Genomic DNA, 21,221 nt, shown 5'->3' on the forward strand with positions numbered 1-21,221 from the left:
TAAATTAAATCTGACCCTACTATCACAAGAATGACAAGTGAAATGTGTATCCAAGTCATTACCTTCTTTTTGGAGCCTAAAATCACCGATAAATCTAATAAGATTTGTCCAGTTTCACTGCCAAAATGGTTCTGACTTTTTGGTACTGGTTACTACCCTGGAAGTTGTGTTTACTATCCATGATAGGTCTGCTACTTTATTATTTTTGTTAGTATTAGTGCTATGAGCTAAACAGAATGTTACACACACAAAATACTTGCTTATAAAGGCAAAACAGATTTTAAAATAAAAGAACTATGCTACTAACAAATAATGAAACTTCATCACACAAACTTCTCTTGCCAAAGTTACCCGAGCTTTCCAACCTGTTCGGAGCTAAAGAGCTCCCGGTGCGATAAAAAGCCTTCCTGCCTTGCACAAGTCTATATATCCTTCGTTTCAAACTCGCCTATCCATCATAGGCATACAGCACATCCCTTTTACTGAGCCTTACACTGTACACAACATCAGTGAGCTTCTGCACGGAGTGATATCTGTGGTTCACTTAACTCACAGTTGTGTGTGTGTGTGTGTGTGTGTGTTTGTGTCCCGACTGACCAAGACTAAGCTGCGAGGGGGTGGCGTGGTGGGGAGTCCGGGGGCTGAGGATGCAGCGCGCTAAATACCTCTGTATCACGTAAAAAAAAAAAAAAAAAAAAAAAAAAAACGCTGCTTGATGATGCCTCGCCACCAGACAAATATTAGGAGTCCCAACGATTTATCCAGTGGAATTCACCGAGGGGCCGACAAGGAATTGCTTGCAGGGGATAAAGTATCAGGCAGGTTGAGCGGCAGCTGGGCGTCTAAACCCCTCGCCCAGCGTCTCAGAGAACTCATTCCTCCCCGCCGACGTTCACCAGGCGGGACCGCGTACACACGTCCAATAAGCCCGAGGCGAGAACAAGCCGTGCCCTGCGGCTGCTCTCGGAGGCCGGTCCCCGCGCGTCCTCCCTCCCCGGGCCGAGAGTTGAAGAAGCACCCTCCCTTCGCACCCCCTGACTATTCTATCTATGGGACAAGCGGAGCTCAGCAGTAGCCCCGGCCGGCTCCCCCCGGCCCCAACCCCCGTCCCGGGCCACCCGCCTGATCAGCCGCGCCCGAGTCCTGCGCGGCCTTGGCACCTGGGGTCACCGGGCTGTGGGTACAGCCCAGCCTGGGACCCTGCTCCAAGCCCCCGTGCGGAGTGCTGGAGCTTCGGACGTAAACTCGACGCGCTCGCCCGGCTTCTGACAAACTTGCAATTACCGCCCCCCCAGCCAAGCGGGAGTTGTCCCCCAAACCCCGCTACCCCGCTGCACCCTGGCCCGCAGACCGGCGTCCGAACACCGGGCTCGGCCGCCCGAAAGGGTTTGGGAAAACAAAAGACTTGTGGAGCAATTGTCCCAGCGGGGGGCGGAGGCGTCTCCCTGGTCCCTGCACCCCGACTCCCGGCTGCTCCCCTGGCAACTAATCCCGGTCAGGGAAGCGGTGCCACAAGTCCCCGCAGCCCGTGCGAGGGCGGGAGGGAGAAGGGGAAACTAGAAAATAAACTGACTTCTCTTACTCTCTGCCTCCGTTCCCGGACCCCAGACACACCCCCAAAGTATTCCGTGGTTTTCTCTTATTTTTTTTTTAAACGCCCCCCGGCAAACCTAGTCAGGGAACCTTAGTCGCGGACAGCAGGAAGGAAAGAATCCGAGCAAATCGTGTCACTTTCCGCACAATCGCGGTGTTTAGCAAACCCCCGGAGCTGCTGCACAGTATTTACTACCCAAGCGCACGCAGGGCTGTAGCGGGCTGCGAGCCGAGCGCGCCCGGGACCGGCCTCCGCCAACCGGCCCCGGTAGCCGAGCCGGCCCGCCGCCGCCGCCGCCCCCCTCCCGGGATCAAGCAGCAAGAACACGGTGGAAACAAAAGCAGAGCGTTCACCTTGTTGCAATAGTAGGGGTCCAGGCAGGGAGAAGGTCCCAGACAGGGAGCGTCGGGCGCAGCGGCGGGCTGGGCTGGAGGTGGATAAAATCTTACGTCCATTTCACTCTCACATCAAGCAACTCCTTTTCTTTTCCTTTTTTTAAAAAAAGTGTTCAGCAAAACAAGCTTAGACGGAACAGAGAGAGGTGTCTGGACTCAGGAGTAAAAGAAACACCTTCCTTCCCTCACATCCGTTTGCGGTTTGTTTAAGAAGAAGAGGAGAAAAAAAAAAAGAAAAAAAAAAAGAGGGGGGAAAAGCGCTCAACTCTCCCCCAAGCCGCGGCGCGCACCCGTCGGCGCCGAGCGCGCAGCCTGCTCCGCCGCCGCCTCCCGGCCCCGCCGCCACCGCCGCCGCCGCCGCCGCCGCCGCCGCCGGGCAGGTAACTTCATGCGCTCATTGTCCCCCCGCCCGCCCCCCCCCATCCCCGCCTCCCGCGCCCCTCGCCGCCCGGCACACGCGCTCGCGCTCGGGCTCTAGGTCCTGGGCGTTTTATTAGAGTCTCTGAGTTGCTCTGCTTTTAGTTTATTTTCTCCACCTTGGAGGCCTGGGATGGGGGGAGGAATGAAGAGGGGGACAGGGCGGGAGTGGGGGGTGAACGCCCCGGGCCGGGCGGGGTAGGGTGCGCGGCAGGACGCGGGGCTGCTCGCAGCCCAATGGCTGCAAGCTCGGGGCTGGGGGCTGGGGGCCGGGGACCGGGGGCCGCGGGCCGGAGGAGGGAGGAGCGGAGAAAGAGGAGGAGAGCGCGGCCGGGACCGGGCCGGGGCGGCGGGACCCCGCGGAGCCTCTGCTGGGCCGGAGCCGCGCTCCCCCCGGCCAGAGCGTCGCACACAAAGGGGCTGCGGAGCCCCACCACCGGCGGCCCCGGGGCACGGCGGGGAGCGCGCAGCAAGGGGGCGCTGTGGTGCACCCCGCCCCGCAGCCCCGCCCCCGGGCCCGCCCCGGCCCCACCCCGCTCCCACCGCCCCCTCCGCGGCGGTCCCCACCTCTTTCTCTGCGTCCTCCACCCCCCCTTTCGTGGCTCTCCCCACTCGCATCTCTGCGTCCCCACCCCTACTCCCAGCCCCTGGTGGAGGCGGCTAGTCCACGCAGCGCCGGTCCTGGGGACCGGGAACCCGCAGGGAGCGTGAATCATCTGTGCGCTGTAGTGGGCTACTGGGCTAGGGACCCGAAGGGGTGGCAGGGTGTGGAGGGGCTTAAGAGTCTACCCCCTTCTGTCACTCTCGTCCGCCCCCAGCCCTCACCTCCCAATGATCTGTGACCCACTGGAGGGTTCGCAAAGCTAAGGCAGCCCTAGAGACTCTAAAAAGACCACAGGGGTAAATCAAAGTGTAAATAGGGAAACAATCATCAACACACAAGATCAGGCTAGAGGGAAAACACGTGGGCTTGCTAGTTGCCCCGATGGGATTGTCTTTTTGTCATTGGAAGCCCAGTGATGCTCTTGGAGAGGCACGGAAGACCTGGAATCAGCCTCCCCATTTCTCTTGTCGCTAAGTGGGAGGAAGTCACTAATCATGTTTTCCCGCCTTACCTCTGAAACTCAGAAACTTGCAACTTCGTTTTTTTCCAGATGGCTGGGAAAAAAAAAAAATCCGCGTATTTTGGCTGTAGTCCAACAGATTTATCCCTGAGGCTCTGTCCTAGGTGGGAAGTCCAGGCAGGAGTGGGTGATATTTACCTTCCCAGTAGGAAGTAGTCGCACGCAGTAGGGCCCAAGACCCTGCAAAGGAGCCTGGAAGTACTTCATCCTTTCCACTTGTTTCTGGTGCTAAGGAGGATACTAATAACATTCTGCCACCCCACGCCACTGTACAGTGCATGTTGATTGCTAACTGCACTGTACAACTTTCTCACAGCTATGTTGTTTCCTCTGCAATTGAGAGCACCTGTCAGGTACAATCAGAGAGATCTGGAAGAAAATCTATGAAGAAAGTAAAAGAAATGATAACATCATTGAGTGTCTATATGTGGCTTTTTAGGAACCTTTTACTAAGCATTGCTTTGTACTCCTTGCATCCTTTTTCTCTTAAACCATTGTTTCCTTTCTTCCCTTCATCATTTTTATAAGTTGCAAAAATCCAGCGCTTTCCTTATCTCAAGATTGACACAGTGGAAATTGTGTAGGGAAAGAGGGCAGTAAGAAAAAAGAATTCCTCTCCACTGGATTCAGAAGAAACTCCATATTTACAGGCCCTTTGAGGCATAAGATAAAATAAAAAATAGAAAATGCTTTCCCTCTTAATAAAGGTCTTTATAATAAAATTTAAATGTTTTGTGTTTTGTATTGTCAGTGTTCAAAATAAAGTTGTAGATGCTAAAATACGCTTATAGGTATTTCCACAATTAAAAAACCTTTTGGATTTAACTTAAATATTTCCAAACTTAAATTTCTATCAATTCAGCATTTATTACCAACGTATTACATCATTTCAAAATTCAATTGTGAAAACTTCCTTAGAATCTGTAGTTGATGTCTGTTTGATGGCCCTATGAAGATGAAAAGTTTCATTATCAACATTTTGACACCTAGGGAAGACAATGATGTCTATACTTTGTTCCCTAGACCTACAACTTTGCTCTGTCTTGAGGAGAAACCCAAATGCATGGGAACTATGTGTCCCTCTACTTAATTTGGACCTGGTTTCTTCTGTGTGCAATCAGTAGAGTCAAAGTGGCATGTTTGTGCATGGTGTGGTGTGAGGGGTGGGAATGTGAGCTTTTGATTAAAAAAGCTCTTGACTCGAATCACTCATACATGGGAGAGTAGACCATGAAGGTCAACTTCATGGGTGGGGGGAGGGGAGTGCGTGGGGATAAAAATGGAGTTAATGATCAATCATGCCTTCTTGATGAACTCTCCATAAAAATCCCTGAAGTTCAAGATTCAGAAAGCTTCAGGGTTAGTGACCACATGGATGTCATGGAGAGTGGCTCTCTTGGAGAGAGCACTGAAGCTCCATGCTTTTTCCCACATACCTTACCCTATGCTTCCTTTCCATCCGGATGTTCATCTGTATCCATTATCATATCCTTTTATAATAAATGGGTAAACAGTAAGTAAACTGTTTTCCTTGAGTCTTGTGAGTCACTCTACTAAAGTCATCAAACCCAAGGAGGGGGTCATGGGAACTTCTGATTGATAGCTGATTGGTCAGAAGCACAGTTAAAACCCTGGGCTTTCAATTGGCATCTCAAGTGGTTTTCCTGTTCTTGGGGCAGTGCCAGCAGTCTTGTGGGGTTGAGCCCTTAGCCTATGGGATCTGATGCTATCTCCAGGGAGATACTGTCAGAATTGAGTTAGATTGTAGGACACCCAGCTGGTGTGACAGAATTGCTTGAGTTTTTTCCTAGCTCAGGTGGGAATGTGAGCTGTTAGTTCAAAAAAAAAGCTCTTAACCTCAATCACTCATACATGAAGAGTAGACCGTGAAGATCATCTCAGTGTGATCTGAAAAAAATATTCTCCTTATGATGTTCCACCCAAGGCCCATCACATATGAAAGGGGAGCAGTTCTCCCAAGAAAAACTTGGGGGAAGATGAATAGCTAAACCAATGAGTAAATCTTGTTAATTTGGGAGATAAAAATAGTAGAGAGGCATTATATTATTTTTCATTTTATAGGACATTCAACTTTACATCATGGCTAAGTTTACTAATTTATTTGTCCATCCATTCACTTGTATATTACTCAACAAAGACATATAAGCAGAGTAAAGCTCTATGCTATATATTATGTAAAGCTGACATGTAAGAACAAATTACTTAAAATAGTTTCTGTTTTAGATGTGTTCTAGTCTTCTAGAGCAGTATTTCCAACTTTGGTCAGTGGAGTTACCCTAGACACTTTGAAAAATACTCATGCCTGGGCTTCTCCCCCACAGATTCTGTTTCAATCCATTTAGGGTAGGATCTGGGCATAGGAGTTTTTAAAAGCTGTCCAGTGGTTTATCACTTGCAAGAAAGATTGAGAACCAGTGGTCTAGGAGGAAAGATAAACATGGACACAAAGGGAACATTAAAAGTACAAAATTTTCGTGTGAGCGAATTTCCTGGCTGGGTTGTTATTTTGTGTTGCCTCTCACAGGGGGACATAGAGCGTCACCACTCCAGGTCCCCATCATCTGCACTACCTTTACAGAGACTTAGTGTGGCAATTGACTCAGTTATTCTAACAAAACAGGAATGAATTGCTGTAGAGACCCAAATTACAATTTGGTCATCTAAACTAGGAACTCTCATTACCAAAAAATGTGTGTCCATGAACAAAACATCTCCTTACTAGTGCTGATGTAAAAGAGTTGACAGCTATCCTTTCTGAAATGCATACTATGTCCTGGACCTAGTCATAATTTCTTTACATTTCATTTCACTTTCTTATTTAATTTTACAAGTTACATTGGAAACCCTAACCACTAATTACAAACCACACTTAGCATCTCATTTTGTTCCCTCAACACTACCCATCTTCATTTTAATTATAGTTTCATAATTGTTGTGTTTTCAAATTTGCACTTGTTTCCATTGACCACATTTTATGTTTACCGATTCTTTGCACTGTGGACGTAAGTCCTAAACCTTGTAGTAATGTCTCCAAACTACACACAGAATGTTCTGCATTAGGGAAAATATCCTTTACACAGTCAATCCTATCCATGACTTATAAGAGTCTTATAAAAATCATTCAACAACAACAATAAAATGGCACTTCTTGAGGGGTATTTTTGGTTAACTTTTGGAGTTAATTTTCTTTAAGGGTTAATAGCCCTCTCTATATTGACAATGGGGATGAAAGATCTTATAGAAGGATTTATTCTGAAATGCCAAATATTGAAACTAAAATCAAAGCATGCTATATTTTATAACAAAATTAATATCAGTCCTTCACTGGCCTCCTCTTCTTTAAGGGTGAGCTTTCCAGTAATAGCTGATACCTCAGCGTCTCTTGTAGAAGGAAACCTCATTCTTTTAAAATACCATTCATTTGAACACCTCGTATGGGCCACCTTGTATTATAAGCCATTTTGTTATGCATGTGTTTACAGGTTTACCTTCCTAACAAGATTATGGCTGAAATAGGTATGTCTTTTTTTTCCTTACTGCCTAATCAACGCTGAATCCTACCCGTCTTCAAGACTCTAGAAACATCATCAATGGCTTTGATAGGAACGTTTACATTTTCTCAATTTACCAGTTAGAATTTACTGCTGTCCAGAGGTTTGGTTTTTTTTTTTAATAGTTTTCTAAAGTAATTTAAATGTAAAATAGAATGATATGCAATCCATAATATAATGCAGTGGGAGAACAGAGAGTACTGAAGTTTATTTCCTGGGGAGACTAGTGAGAAATGACTAGATTGTAAGTCTTTCAACCAGAAAATAAAGGATTTCAGAATGATGAGGAAAGTTTGAAGGAAATGATATAGGGTCCACAGATACCTCACATGGTACTAAATGACTCATAAAATGCAGTATTTTTTTACATAATATGGGAAGGGGGCCAAAACCTGCACATCTTACCATTGAGTGTGGGACAGCACTGTGATCTTTAACAATATACAACATTTGTGGCATAATAGCCATAATGGGACTCTTCAGCTATTTTACACAGCAATAATCCAGTCCTCTCTCATCAGGATAAACTGTGAGGACAAATCCTTTCAAAAGCAGAATTAGTTCCTTGGAAAAGAGCGAGGCCACAATTATCCCTTAAGTAGGAGCAGCTGCAACAGGGGATCGGCCTGGAGCGTGGCCGTGAAGTGTTTCTCCCAAGCAATTAAAGGGATTTTTTTAATGCAAACTAATATTCTATAAAAAGTCACTGGGAAGGTGAGTAGGTGTGGAACTGCTGAGATGAAAGGAACAGTCCTTTCGCTTTACCTGAGTTAATATTCCTGCTCTAGTAAATGCTATTTTGGTGAAAATGGACAATCGAGGCTCACCCGTTCCCATGAAGTGGGGCCCGAAAGGGACCCGGAGTAATACAAAGGAAAGATAATTCTGGCTTACTTGTACACTCGGTCTTATCTTGAACTCTGTCCATAGCTGTGTTTTGTTATTGTTGGTTTTCAAAAAGACATGATGAGTCAACAGGAACACTTCAATTTAAACTGGGAAGGTATCACTTGGGTGGAAACATAAACATAACCCACAGGACTGAGGCCAGTCAGTACCTCGTCTAGAGTGAGACAAAAAGGGATGAGAACTTAGTTTTTTTTTTTTTACCACAGAGATGATTAAAGGATTGGGAAAATAAGACCTTTAAGAAAGATTAAAGGACCTGACTGGAGGGGGCATATTAAGAGGGGGCAATGTAATATCCTCAAATTGTGTATCTCAAGAGTTCTTTGACAAACAGCTAGAGAACACCTCCACTGAAGAAACAACCTAAGAAATTCGATGTAATACTAGAGCATTGAGGATTTAGTCACACAGGGAAAGAATTTTCCCCCAGGGATCTTGAATGTACTGCCAAAGGAGCGTGTGGGCTCTCCATAGGACTGGGTGTAACATCTCTGCCCCCAATAAAAGTTTGTCAGGTCACATGACCCAAGCACCCAGGGATACCCCTCTTCTTGAAATACACCTTCCTTCTAATATGATCCAGTGGGCAGAGGGTTCAAACTTAGCTCTAATTATCTAAAGGGTTTCTTGTGCTCACAAATTTTGGATAGCATAAAATGAAGTTCATCCAGACAGAGACCCAAGACATCTCTTGCTTTAGAGTCGAAAAATGCTTTCTTTTACATTAGATTTGTCCCTGTATATTTTCAAGAACTTTGGTAACAAAGAAAAACAGCAAACACCTGATCTTGCGGGCAAATTTAAGACATGTTATAAAACCGGGAATTAAAATGTTTAAATTAAATATTGAAACTTGGAGTTAACTAGGAGTTAAACTATTGAATACATTTTTAGAATGTTACTTTCGTAAAAGGATACTCTCACGTGGTAAGGATGGCCTTATAGGACCATCTTAGAGCCAAAGATGAAAGAAAAGGAATCCTCCCTGCTTGATAATAATGTGTTTTAATGTGTAGCCTTCAATTCACTAATTCAAAAATCATACATTTCGAAGACACCAAGAGACTCTTCAGCTCCCACTCAGGCTGATGGTTGCTACTGACTCCCCACTCGTCCCATGAAATCTTCCAGGGCTGATTAGGTAAGTGATTTTGTACCCTCGCCCTGCACAATTTCCAGTACAGTTCCTGATCTCTGCCCTGATTAGGTACTCACTGCTTCCTTCCACTACAAATCCACTTATGCTTGACCTTCACGTAATGCAATTACTTGACTATCCATGGATTGCTTTAATGTTTCCATTTTGTTCCTAATGGTGCTCCAATATGTCTGTCTGTATGAATGTGTTTGATGCTGATGAGAAGTTCCTAGAAAGAAGAGATGGAATCTCTCTGAATAGAACTGATGGCCCCAAATATCATCATTTCCTTAAACAGTGCTCTTTGCAAGAAGACAACTTAACTTAGCTATTTCCTCTTTGTCTCCGAAGGAGTTAACTTAGGAAGCTACTGGAAAAAATTCAAGATATCATAATATGTAAACACTTCCACTCCACTGTGACAGGTTGGGAAAAGTTACAATAGTATTGCATTCTCTATGGTGCCTCAGCTGTATAATTAGGGTCTAATGCCATTTTTAATTAAGGACACCATTATTAAGGGCCCTCTATATGTTGGGTGTCTTACATAACAATATATGTTGGTGGTTGTTGCTCCTCTGCTCCCCACTCCCTTGGATGCTTTACTCATTTGTGTTTTCTGTGTGGCCTCTAAGCATTTATAACCTCTAGAAGAGAAATTTACCAGAGAATGAATGGAGAGAATAGCATTTAATCGGAGCGAAGAGGATTAACAAAGTCAAAGAGGCTTTTAAAGACAAAGAAAAGTTTGGGAACAACCAGAACAAGCGATCGGTATTTGGGGCGGTTTTTGAGGTGCCAGGGTGGGGGTAGGGGAAGGACGGTGGGACAGCGAGGAGACCCAGAGGGTGAGTTTAGATCGCCGAAACTGTTTGTCTGAGAGCTGGAACTTTATCTTGAAGATATTGAGGCGTCTTGAAGGGTCTTCATATAGGACTTGACCCCAAACCCTTTGTGTTGTAATATTTTATGGACAATGAGATTTTCATGTAGTGTTTCCATTACAGTAAGGTTTTCATAAGTAACCAGAGGAGTTTGTTACCAAAGGAGAAACCAGTTCCTCCTTTGTCTGAGTTATTAATCTGCCATTTTAGTAGCTATAGCTTATAAATATGCCCAGGAAAATATTAAACTGGACAGTGTGATCATCTGTGATCTACCTCTCTCTCCAGCCTCGTGTTTTCTCAACTTCAGAATATCTCACCTCTTTTCATACATTTGTCACTAGTATATCTTCTTTGATGGAGAGCCTGCTAAAAGCTTTGCCTTTGTAAGATCAGGTTGTTTGTCCACTTATTGCTGAGTATATTCTGGATGTAAGTCCTTTATCAGAGTCTATAAAAAAAAAGTAATAAGTAAGTTTAGAAAGGTTGCAGGATACCAGATCAGTATGAAATAAATTCTATTTCTTTATGCAAGCAACAAACAATTGGACATTTTTAAATAAAGATTTTATTATTTGAGAGAGACAGAGCACGGATGTGTGAGGGGCAAAAGTAGAGGGACAGCAGACTCCCTGATGAGCGGGGAGCCCAACTCAGGGCTCAGTCCCAGGAGCCTGAGATCATAATCTGAGCCAAAGTCAGACACCTAACTGACTGAGCCACCCAAGTACCCCAACAGTGGGACATTTTAAAAAATTATTTATAATAACATCAAAAATATGAAATTCTTAGGCATAAATCCCACAAAATATATAAAACCTATGCACTAAAAATTCCAAAAACAATGCTGAGTGAAATTAAAGCAGACCTAAAGAAATGGAGAGCTATACCAAGTTCATAGTATGAAGGCTTTAATATCATTAAGATATTGTCTGCTCAAAATGATCTGTAGATTCAATGAAATCCCAATAAAAGTTTTAGGCTTTTTTTTTTATTGAAAATAAGAAGCTTACTTTAACATTTTTATGGAAATACAAAGGACCAAAACAAATTTGGAAAAGAATAAAGTTGGAAAAAATTTGTACAACTTGCTTTAAGACTTCCAGTAAAGCTACAGTAATGAAGACCACATGATATTGGCATAAGGATAGGCATATAAATCAACTGAACAAAAGAGAAGTCTGAAATAGACCCATAAATACATAGTTAATTGATTTTCAACAAAAGTGACAAGGTAATTCAATGGGAAAATGATTGTTTTTCAACAAATTCTGTTGGAACAATTAGATACCCTAATGAAAAAATAAACTCTTACTTCACACCATATACAAAAGCTAACTCTAAACAGAGCATAGACTTAAATTTAAGAGCTAAAACTATAAAAATAATACAAGAAAATATAGGATAAAATCACGACTTGGATTACACAAAGCTTCTTTAGGACACAAAATGCAATTTGCTAAATTGAATTTTAGAAAAATTAAAACCTTGCTTTTCAGAAGTCATTGTTAATGAAATGAAAATGTATTCCACACGCTGGGAGAAAATGACAAATTACTTGTAACCCTTATGTTTTTAATATTCCTCTGCCTTTGTTCCTGCTGTTTCTTCTACCCAGCATCCCCTTCCCCTTGGTATCTATCATCGGCACGCAGAGGTTCTATTCTCTTTTAGATTCAGATCAGGCATTGGATTGTTATTCTCTTCAGGACAACCTTGCAGACTCTCCAACTGGCACATTCCAGGCTGGTCAAAACATCTATCACATTCTACCTTCCTGGTCAATTTACATGTCTGTTTTCTATAATAAATAATTAGCTCCTTGAGGTCAAAGACAATATTTGTTATGCTTTGTTAGGTTCTTGGCCAACTTTTCCATGCCCTGAACCCTTTTGCCCCAACAAAACAACTTTTGACATTGCCCCCCCATCCAGATATGGCTCTATCACCTCCCACCCTATTAATACTAAACTTCTTAAAATGATTCCCAATCTCTTCTTCTTCACCCTCCCATTTATTCTTCATCCCACAGCAATCTGGATTTCTGTTTCTGAAATATTTTCTATTGAAACTGTCCTTTCTAAGACTCCCATTGAATGTATACCAGACCCTTTCACTGGGCACACTTTATTTCTCACATTACTTGACTTTCTTGGAGTTTTATAAATTGGTTCCTTGTTAGACTGTGAAGTCTTTAAGTGAAGGGATCCTGCCTTATATTTGTCTTTGTAGATAGACAGCTGGGGAGCTTCTACATGAAGAGAACAAAGAGGTAAAGAGAACAGCATGACAAGAAACAGAGAAATAAGAGAAACCAAGGGAACACGGAGTCCTAGATTCCAAGGAGGAATGTTCTCCAGGAGGGAATGGTAGACATTTATCTGTTTCCTCATTCAATCAATCATCCACACAACAGATACCACACTTGAGAGTGCTTACTCATTGCCAGACACAGTGCTGGGTTCCAAGTCCACAAAAGCTTTTCTATACCCTCTCCTGGATGATTATCTCCTTCCATAGCTCCAACTACAACTTATTTTCTAATCCCTGTCAAATCTATGTCCCTTTTCTTCTGACTCCCAGGTGCCTATTTCTAACCGTCTACCAGCTATATCTGGCTGTATTTCTCCAGTCACTGGAACTCATAATATACACATTAATGTCGGGGCACCTGGGTGGTTGGGTCAGTTAAGTGTCTGCCTGCAGCTCAGATCATGATCCTAGGGTCCTATGATTGAGCCCTGAGTCAGAGTCTGGCTCCCTGCTCCCCAGCTCCCTCTGCCCCTCCCCCCTACTCATGCTCTCCCTCTCAAATAAATAAATAAAATCGTAAATAGTACACACATAAATCTTGATAAATGCAATACACATATAAATAGTTTTCTCCTGGAATGCATATCTCATTTAATAGTTACACTCAATCGCATAGTTAACAATAGGTCTCATCCTTTGTCATTTCTTACCCGGACTATTGCTTTTATCAAGTCTCTTACCGATTCTCCTTACCTACAATTCGGCATCTACATACCCACCATGACTGTCAACCTAGCAGATACTTGGGAGCACACCACTGCCCCACTTAAATGCCTCCAAGAGCTTTTGTGTTACCCAAACACATCAAACCATTTGCTCTCCAGCAATTAGCTGCTTGTGCTTGTCTTAATTTCAAGCATTTGCACCTACTGTTCCCTCAGTCTAGAGAGAACATGCTCACTACCACATATTCACATGATAGCTCCTATTACCTTCAAGACTCAAATCAAATATTCCTTCAGTCAAGCTGTGCTAAGCCCTCCTCCTCCACCAAGGCACAATGTGTAGCCCTTCATTACTGTGCTGTAATGATAATTTGTTCATAAGCTCTTCTCCCATTCTAGATTATATCTCAATCACCCTTGTACTTCTAACATCTGCTTTAAAGACAAGCACAAAAAGCTCGTTTTGAAAGGGCAAGTTTTTTTTCTGATTTTGATGTAACCAGCTTCTATTAGGTGTTATTTGGGAATAGTGTCATATATTTTATAGTGAATACAGTAGTTTAAAAAAAGATTTAGCCACTTCCTTAAGCAGTGGTTTATCTCTCCCTCAGAGAAAACCAGAATGAGTTTTTTAATAAAATGATTGAAAAGGTACACTGAATCTTCAATTTAATTATTTCAATTCCTGCAAAAAAAAAAGGTCTTTCAGAGAAGCTGCCTCTTGGTAAAATGTGATAAAGTTCCAACACATTCTTAAAAATTGTAAATTAATTTATAAATTTCCATTCAAAGTTTAATCCGCTATTTTCACATAAGAAAACTCATAATGTTGCTTCCTATTGATTCAGTATCTTTGCATCTAGAGTTTAAGCCAATATTTCATCTCTTTCTAGAAGCTTCCAGAGGCACTTGGTGCATATCAGTGAAATGTTGCCCATTTTTATTGCTTTTGGAGTTAAGTAAGGACTCCACACCCAGCATTCCAGATCTTTAATATATTAAATTCTAGTCTTAATTCTCTCAGGGTCTGTGTATCTACTGGAGCAGATCAGTTCATGTTCTTTTAGCATGCCCTGTCTTTTTCTAGCTTCTACAAGGCCCAGCCCTGCCTTCCACTTCCTCCTGCCACCATCACTACCCTCTCTCTCTTCCTGAAACTCCTCCCAGTCCTTCCTACCCGATCTGGGCTTTCCCCATTCTCCTTCCCTGAACAATTATTGGTGATTCTTTCATTCTTTCATGGGACTTCTTACATTTCACCCTGTGCTACGGTTATATACGTGTGTGTGTTTGATCCTCTTATTCTCTCTTCTCAACAAGCTGTTGGGGCAGTCCTCCCATGTCCTGTTCATTTCTGAGGCTCTGCAATGCCAAGCATAATTTCTGAAACATAACAAGTACTCAGTAATTATTTGTTTAGTTGAATTGAGTGCAAATAAATTTAAACAGCTTTCTCTTAACTGTGTGTTGACAAAATAATTCTAACAAGTTCATAATCACAGGAAGCAGTAGAGCCAGGATTTGAACACGGCAGTTTACAGCACTTTAAATCCCAGGACTTTGTTGCCTCTCCAATAAACAGAATATGCACTGCAAGATTATTGGTCCAGCTATATAGTTTAGCTCTAACCACTAAAACCTAAAAATTGTCCTAATAAGACTGAATGTTTTCTGCTTAACAGTGTGTGGGGAAAAAAAAGATTTTATTCTTTCTGTGACATAAGTTTCAAATGGAAGCATATGGGAGCATATGCCTTTTAAAGAATATTCCTTTAATACATTTATTATGACCTCATCATCTGTTGTCTATCTGAATTTTTTTTCAGGATCTGTAAGATACGGATGTAGAGACACAGAGAGGTAATGACATTTACTGTATACTATTGGATAGTGCATCCCTGACTTGAAGACCTAGACTCCTGAGCACTCATCAATGGCTCCAAGGTGGCAAAGGTGGGTTTAAAGCCAAGGATGTGGGGTTTGTAATAGACCTGGCTTAGAACTCAGTGGTTTATTCTGGATCTTTGGGCTTCGAGAAGCTGGAAGAAGTAAGGGAGCTGCAAAACATCTTTTTCATCTCAGTGTTGGGAATTGAAAATCCAAAAAGGGAGTCTGAACACTAACACTAACTTAATCTGTCCCCACATAAAGTAACTGCTTGTTCTAATTGAAAGCAGTGTTGTATTAAATTTTAGAACCCAAGGAAGAACTGGCTGAAGCAATGAGATGGCACTGAATGTCCTTCTGCATTTGGGGATACATTTGAATTCTTTTTCTTTCATGGCTGGGCTCTTTCTGGGGAACAGGAGTGGGAGAAAGTCTCTTTCTGCAATGTCCTTTAACAGCTGTGTCAAAATTCTCCTGAGCTGCCTGCAATTCTTCTGTCTTTGCAGTTGAGTTGACTCTTCCCATGTGAGTTTCAAGGCCCTGGGCATTTCCCCACCATCTTCTTGGATGAAACTTCTTTGTCACTGCAGCAGCTCCTCTGTTAAGAATATCTCAAGTAGGTATTCTACTTTACAGGCAGTGTAAAATTTCCTTTCTAAAATATTTTGAGAATGTGAGGTTCTGGCAGGATATAGAGGCTACAAATCAGATTAAATAATTCCCACTGCCAAGTGATCAGACAGAAAAAGAATTGTACAGAAAGGAAAACTCCCGACCTCGTTGGCCGTTGCCTTTGTTGGCTGCCTTCTGAGGGGTCCAGTTCCAATGGTCATAAAGTGCTAGCTCTGTGGCTATTTGGAGGGATGTTGGCCTCCCGCTCCAGGCCAAGAAAGATCACACCAACACAACTTCAGCAAGTAAGTGTGCCCTTATATTTGGTCTATGGGCACCAAAGAATATGTAGATCTAAGGTTTCATTTATCTGGATAATTAAATAAGCCTGGAAGAATATATTAAAGAAAATTTCTTTTTACCCCCTCTTTTTTAGATGACACTATTTGGCTTTGCTCTCCTTACCTTGAAACTACCCCAATGCAAGCAACAATTTCTGCCAAGGAAGTAGAAAAAAAAAATGCTTCTATACTCTTGGCTAGTGTGTGCTTGCTGGTAGGGGAGACCACAGTGTGGGGATTACAAACCCTTGTTCTAGGACGGGAGCCACGTCTGTGCTTGTCAGGGGCTGAGCCGCGATCAGCGTCTGCACAGCGGTCCGGGGGTTGCTAGGAAGATGGCGCGCTCGGTGGCCGGCCGAGGAGGAGGGCGCGGGGGTGGGGGAGCCCGGCTCTCGGGCCCGAGACCGACTGAGGGAGTGACCTGCGCGGGGCCTGGGGAGCCATGTAGGGGTGGCGCCTACGGGGCGGGCTACGGGAGGGCGGCGGGAGTTGGTGTTGGCGACCGTGACCACGGTCTCCTGGCGTTGCCGGGCCCGGGTGGGTGTGGGGGTCCCTGACACCACCGACTCCGCGCCATGGCAAAGCTGCGCGCTCAGGCTCCACGGGCGCCCTGCGAGGTGCGCGCTGCTTTCTCGCTTCACGGGCAGAGAGATGAAGCCACTTGTCCAAGGTCATACAGCTGGTGGGTGGGAGGGCCCAGCATGGAACCCAGGACCGCCAGGCTGCCGAGCTCACGTTCCACCCTCCTGGCCGCTGCCACCTCCTGCGGGAGGGGGAGGTGGTCGGGAGGGCGTATCGACGGGGCAAGCGGGGCTCCAGGCTGGGCACGACCACGGGCCCGATTCGTGACCTCGGGCTTAACCTCTTTTCCTCTCGGGGCCTTGGTTTCTCCAGCTGTGAAATCGAGGTAGCGCCAGCCCTGCCTACCACCTCAGAGGCGCATACCGAGCCTCCGAGGTGATACGTAGTGCATGTGGACTTGCTTTGTAAATATCACTGGGCTGAGGACACGGAAGGTGCTGTTTCAAAGGATGGAAGGAGGCGAGAGAGGGGCGGGGTGGGGAAGAAGACCAGAGCAGTCACAAGGAAAGTTGAGCACGAGTGGGTTGCTCTGAGCCCAGGGCCCTGTGAATGGGGAGTGAGGTCGGGAGTAGATAGCCGGTTTTTCTCCCCTTTGGAGAAAACCTCACCTCCTTTTCTGGGCTGACCCTCAGGGTTTCCATCACCCAACTCCATGCTTCGAGTCCTGCTCTCTGCCCAGGCCTCCGCTGCTCGGCTGTCTGGCCTGCTGCTGCTCCCGCCAGTACAGCCCTGCTATCTGGGGCCCAGCAAGTGGGGGGACCGGCCTCCTGGAGGAGGCCTCCATGCAGGCCCTGTGCAAGGGCTACAGCAGCTTCTGGAACAGGCGAGGAGCCCTGGGGAGCTGCTGCGTTGGCTCGGCCAGAACCCAACCAAGGTGCGCGCCCATCACTACCCTGTGGCACTTCGTCATCTGGGCCAGCTCTTGGGGTCTCAGCCACGGCCCCCTCCCATGGGGCAGGCCACACTACAGGACTTGAGTCAGCTCATCATCCGAAACTACCCCTCCTTTGATTCACAACATCCACGTGTGTCTGCACCTTGCAGTCTTACTTGGCTTCCCATCAGATGGGCCCCTGATTTGTGCGCTGGAGCAGGAGAGAAGGTTCTACCTCCCTACGAAGCCACCTCCCACTCTGCCCCCTGGCCTGCGCAGTGGGCAAAGATTGGAAGCTGCTCTGAGCTGCCTTCCGTTTCCTGAGGCGTCTGCCGCAGCACCTCATCCGCAGCCTGGCAGAGACCAGGCCAGGGGAACTGACTCCCCACATGATGGTGCTCCTGGCCCCGCACCTGGCCCGGCACTGGTTGCGGGAGCCCCAGCTTCTGGAAGCCATTGCCCACTTCCTGGTCATCCAGGAAGCCCAGCTCAGCAGCAAGGTGGTACAGAAGTTGGTCCTGCCCTTTGGGCGGCTGAACTACTTGCCCCTGGAACAGCAGTTTATGCCCTGCCTTGAGAGTATCCTGGCCCGGGAAGCACGGCTGGCTCCCCTGGCTACTGTCAACATCTTGATGTCACTGTGCCAGCTTCAGTGCCTGACCTTCAGAGCCCTGCACTTTGTCTTTTCCCCAAGTTTCATCAGCCACATCAGCGGCACCCCTCATGCCCTGATTGTGCGGCCCTACCTCTCCCTGCTAGACACGGCTGTGGAGCTGGAGCTTCCAGGATACCGGGGTCCCCGCCTTCCCCGAAGGCAGCAAGTGCCCATCTTCCCCCAGCCACTCATCACTCATAGAGGATCCTTGCAGCGTGCCCGCTGCAAGTACAGTCATAAGGATATAGTGGCGGAAGGGGCTGCGCCAGCTGCTAGGGGAGGAAAAGTACCGACAGAACCTGACTGTGCCTCCAGGCTACTGCACAGCTCTGGTGCCGTGCTTCCTGTGAGGACCCAGGACCCCTTCCTACCCTAACCTCCCAGGTCCTGTCCCCAGGGCCAGGCTGCCTCTCAGTCCACCACCCACAACCCTGCCCAGAGGGTGGTGCTGATGCTGCGGGAATGTTGGCATTTCTGCCAGGATGGCCGAGTGCTGCTGGGCTCCCGGGCCCTACGGGAGTGGCACCTGGGCCCGCTGGGCTACCAGCTCCTGCCACTACCCTTCGAGGAACTGGAGTCACAGAGAAGCCTGCCCCAGCTCAAGAGCTACCTGAGGCAGAAGCTCCAGGCCTTGGGCCTCCACTGGGGGCCGGAAAGGGGATGAGGGGGGTGCACATGGGGCTCAGAATGACCCCCCCAATGGGGGGGTGGACAGCTTGCACTTTGGCTCTCTATATTTTGGTTTCTCATTAAAGTCCCTTTCCTTCCCCCCCCCCCAAAAAAAACAAACCCTTGTTCTAGGATCTTCTATTTTGGGTCTACATACAAGTTCTGCTATCTGCCAGACTTTGGGGAGTGGATCCATCTTTTTTTTTTTTTAAAAGATTTTATTTATTTATTTGACAGAGAGAGAGAGACAACGAGAGAAGGAACACAGCAGGGGGAGTGGGAGAGGGAGAAGAAGGCTTCCCGCAGAGCAGGGAGCCCGATGCAGGGCTCGATCCCAGGATGCTGGGATCATGACCTGAGCCAAAGGCCAGGTCTGAGCCACCCAGGTGCCCCTTTATGAGAGTTTCTTGCATCATGCTACTTCCTTCCAGATTCTCTCTCTCTCTCTTTTAAAGATTTTATTTATTTATTTGACAGAGAGAGACAACGAGAGAGGGAACGCAGCAGGGGGAGTGGAAGAGGGAGAAGCAGGCTCCCCACTGAGCAGGGAGCCCGATGTGGGGCTCGATCCCAGGATGCTGGGATCATGACCTGAGCTTAAGGCAGACGCTTAACGACTAAGCCACCCAGGCGCCCCTGGATCCATATTTTGATGCTCAGTTTCCCTATCTGTATGACAAAGATGCTAATAAGAAGACAAAATATGCTTTCTGGTAGGCAGATTGACAAAGACTGTAAGATAATACTTCTCATATGTATCGCGTCCTTAGCGTAGGCACGGGTTTAAATTCCTTATATGTATTATCCCACTTGATTTCTTAGCCCATGAAGCAGGCTCTTTTATTAATCCCAGTTCATCAGAGAAGAACTTGGGACACAGAAAGGTAAAGGCACCACGTAGGGAAGTCCCAGAGTAAGAAAGTGCTAGCCAGGATTCCAGCTCAGGCACAGCGCCTCTGCATATGCACCCTCCTTTACTCTGCGAACTGCTTTCTCATAGGCATGGCCAAATGTGACTCAGGGTGCCTCCATAGCACATGGACATGTGTTCACTTAATACACTGAGTGCTCCTGAGCTGTACCGACAAGACCCAGGGAGTCGTTCAGAATTGGTTAGAGCCCCAAGTTCATCACTTGCGTGGGGTGAAGGTGGAGCCCTGATGTCATCCCTCACGCCCCCACCGCCACCTGCTGAGCCTGCTCTTTTCTGACCTTTCCCTAGAAACCTAAAGGGCAGATCCATTCTCTTTCCCGCTTTTTCTTGCCTACTATTTCCACACCTCACCCCTACCTTGCTACTCTTAAACATCATCAACCAAACAAATAAAGGAATACCCTTGAGGCTGCTATTTCAGACTCTGTGGGCAGGAGGCTTTAATAAACAGGTTTTGGGTACTAGTTAGACATGCTTTTTTGGCTCACCTCATGTTTCAAGATGCTCCATGAATGCTCTCTTTGTAAAGTCTTTCTTCACCTTCTTGCCCCAGCTTGAGTGTTTGTTCTTTCATGATGTCTTGCATAGGCTGCTATGTATTCTGCATATTTATGTACCTGCCTCAACTAACCGAGAGACTATAATCCTCCTGAGGACTGAGATCCTGACTTGCTTATCATGCTATATCCCGCAACAACTAGCATAGTGTCTAACAAATAGAAACTCATGAAGAAATAGAAAAATGTAAAGCCTCTATAAATCAAAACATCCCCATAAAACAAGTCGAAATACCAATGGCAGATCAGGAGAAAAATCTTCACATTTTATGCAACAAAGTGTTGCTATCCATAACATACAGATGTCTTCGCATTAGAAATAAAGGGAACAAAATGATTTTGAAAATAGATAAATGGCACAAATAGTGAAGTTACAGAAGCAAATAGTAACGTGTGAAAAAAAATTCTAATTCTCACTAGAAACTGAGAAAATGTAAATGAAAATCACTGCTTTTTAAAAAAAATATAGGCAAAAACTTAAGAAGATTTCTTTGCAGCCAAAAAAGAAAGTGGGGTGGGGGGGAGGTTTATGTACAAAGGGGAATGTGAAGGAGTTTGAAAGCATATAATTTATGTGCAATTATGTCGAGTGTATTTGTCTCCTAGGGCTGCCATAGCAAAGTACCACAGCCTGGAGGGCTGAAACAGCAGAAGTTTATTTTCTCCCAATTCTGGGGACTAAAAATCTGAAATCAAGGTGTCAGCGGGATTGGCTTCTTCTTCGGCCTCCCTCCTTGGCTCATAAATGCCTCCTTCTTCCTGTGTCTGCAGGTGGCCTTCCCTCTATACATGTCTTTGTCCTAATTTCCTCTTCTTATAAGGGCACCAATCATATTGCATTAGGGCCCACCCTAATGACCTCATTTTACCTTAATTACCCCTTTAAGGACTCTATCTCCAAAAACAGTCACATTTTGAGATGCTTTAAGATTTTAACATGAAAAATGTTAAATTTGCGGGGAACACAATTCAGCCCCTAACGTAGATATGTAACAGATATAGACAGATAGATACTGGATAAATAGATGTGTGTTTCAGAAACAAACTAGGATAAACTCTAAAATGTTAACAGTGTTTACCCGTAGGGTTGGGATGAAAT

At 45.6% G+C, this 21,221-nt stretch overlaps 1 protein-coding gene, 1 long non-coding RNA gene and 1 pseudogene across 4 annotated transcripts in view; 2 read left to right on the forward strand and 1 right to left on the reverse strand.

The window, feature by feature from the left end:
* Positions 1 to 2,086, reverse strand: part of TOX (thymocyte selection associated high mobility group box) — a 298,404-nt gene extending 296,318 nt beyond the window's left edge. The window contains exon 1 of one of the 3 annotated variants that reach the window (XM_025870621.2): positions 1,948 to 2,086. In XM_025870621.2, coding sequence (XP_025726406.1) covers positions 1,948 to 2,049 — 102 coding nt within the window. In that variant the 5' untranslated portion in view covers positions 2,050 to 2,086. The remainder of the gene's footprint in view (positions 1 to 1,947) is intronic. The other 2 variants (XM_073892793.1, XM_025870622.2) reach the window with 2 other exon arrangements.
* Positions 2,087 to 2,296: 210 nt separating this feature from the next.
* The window catches only part of LOC112823087 (uncharacterized), a 25,638-nt gene continuing 6,713 nt past the window's right edge, over positions 2,297 to 21,221 (forward strand). Inside the window, exons 1-3 of the long non-coding RNA XR_012378205.1 lie at positions 2,297 to 2,369; positions 9,066 to 9,152; positions 14,838 to 14,964. This is a non-coding gene — a long non-coding RNA (uncharacterized lncRNA). The remainder of the gene's footprint in view (positions 2,370 to 9,065; positions 9,153 to 14,837; positions 14,965 to 21,221) is intronic.
* On the forward strand, positions 16,863 to 18,702 carry LOC112823086 (fas-activated serine/threonine kinase pseudogene; annotated as a pseudogene).

Source organism: Callorhinus ursinus, unplaced genomic scaffold (assembly GCF_003265705.2).
Source record: "Callorhinus ursinus isolate GAN/ISIS: 27379988/994484 unplaced genomic scaffold, GSC_fseal_2.0 scaffold5, whole genome shotgun sequence".
Taxonomy (NCBI): domain Eukaryota; kingdom Metazoa; phylum Chordata; class Mammalia; order Carnivora; family Otariidae; genus Callorhinus; species Callorhinus ursinus.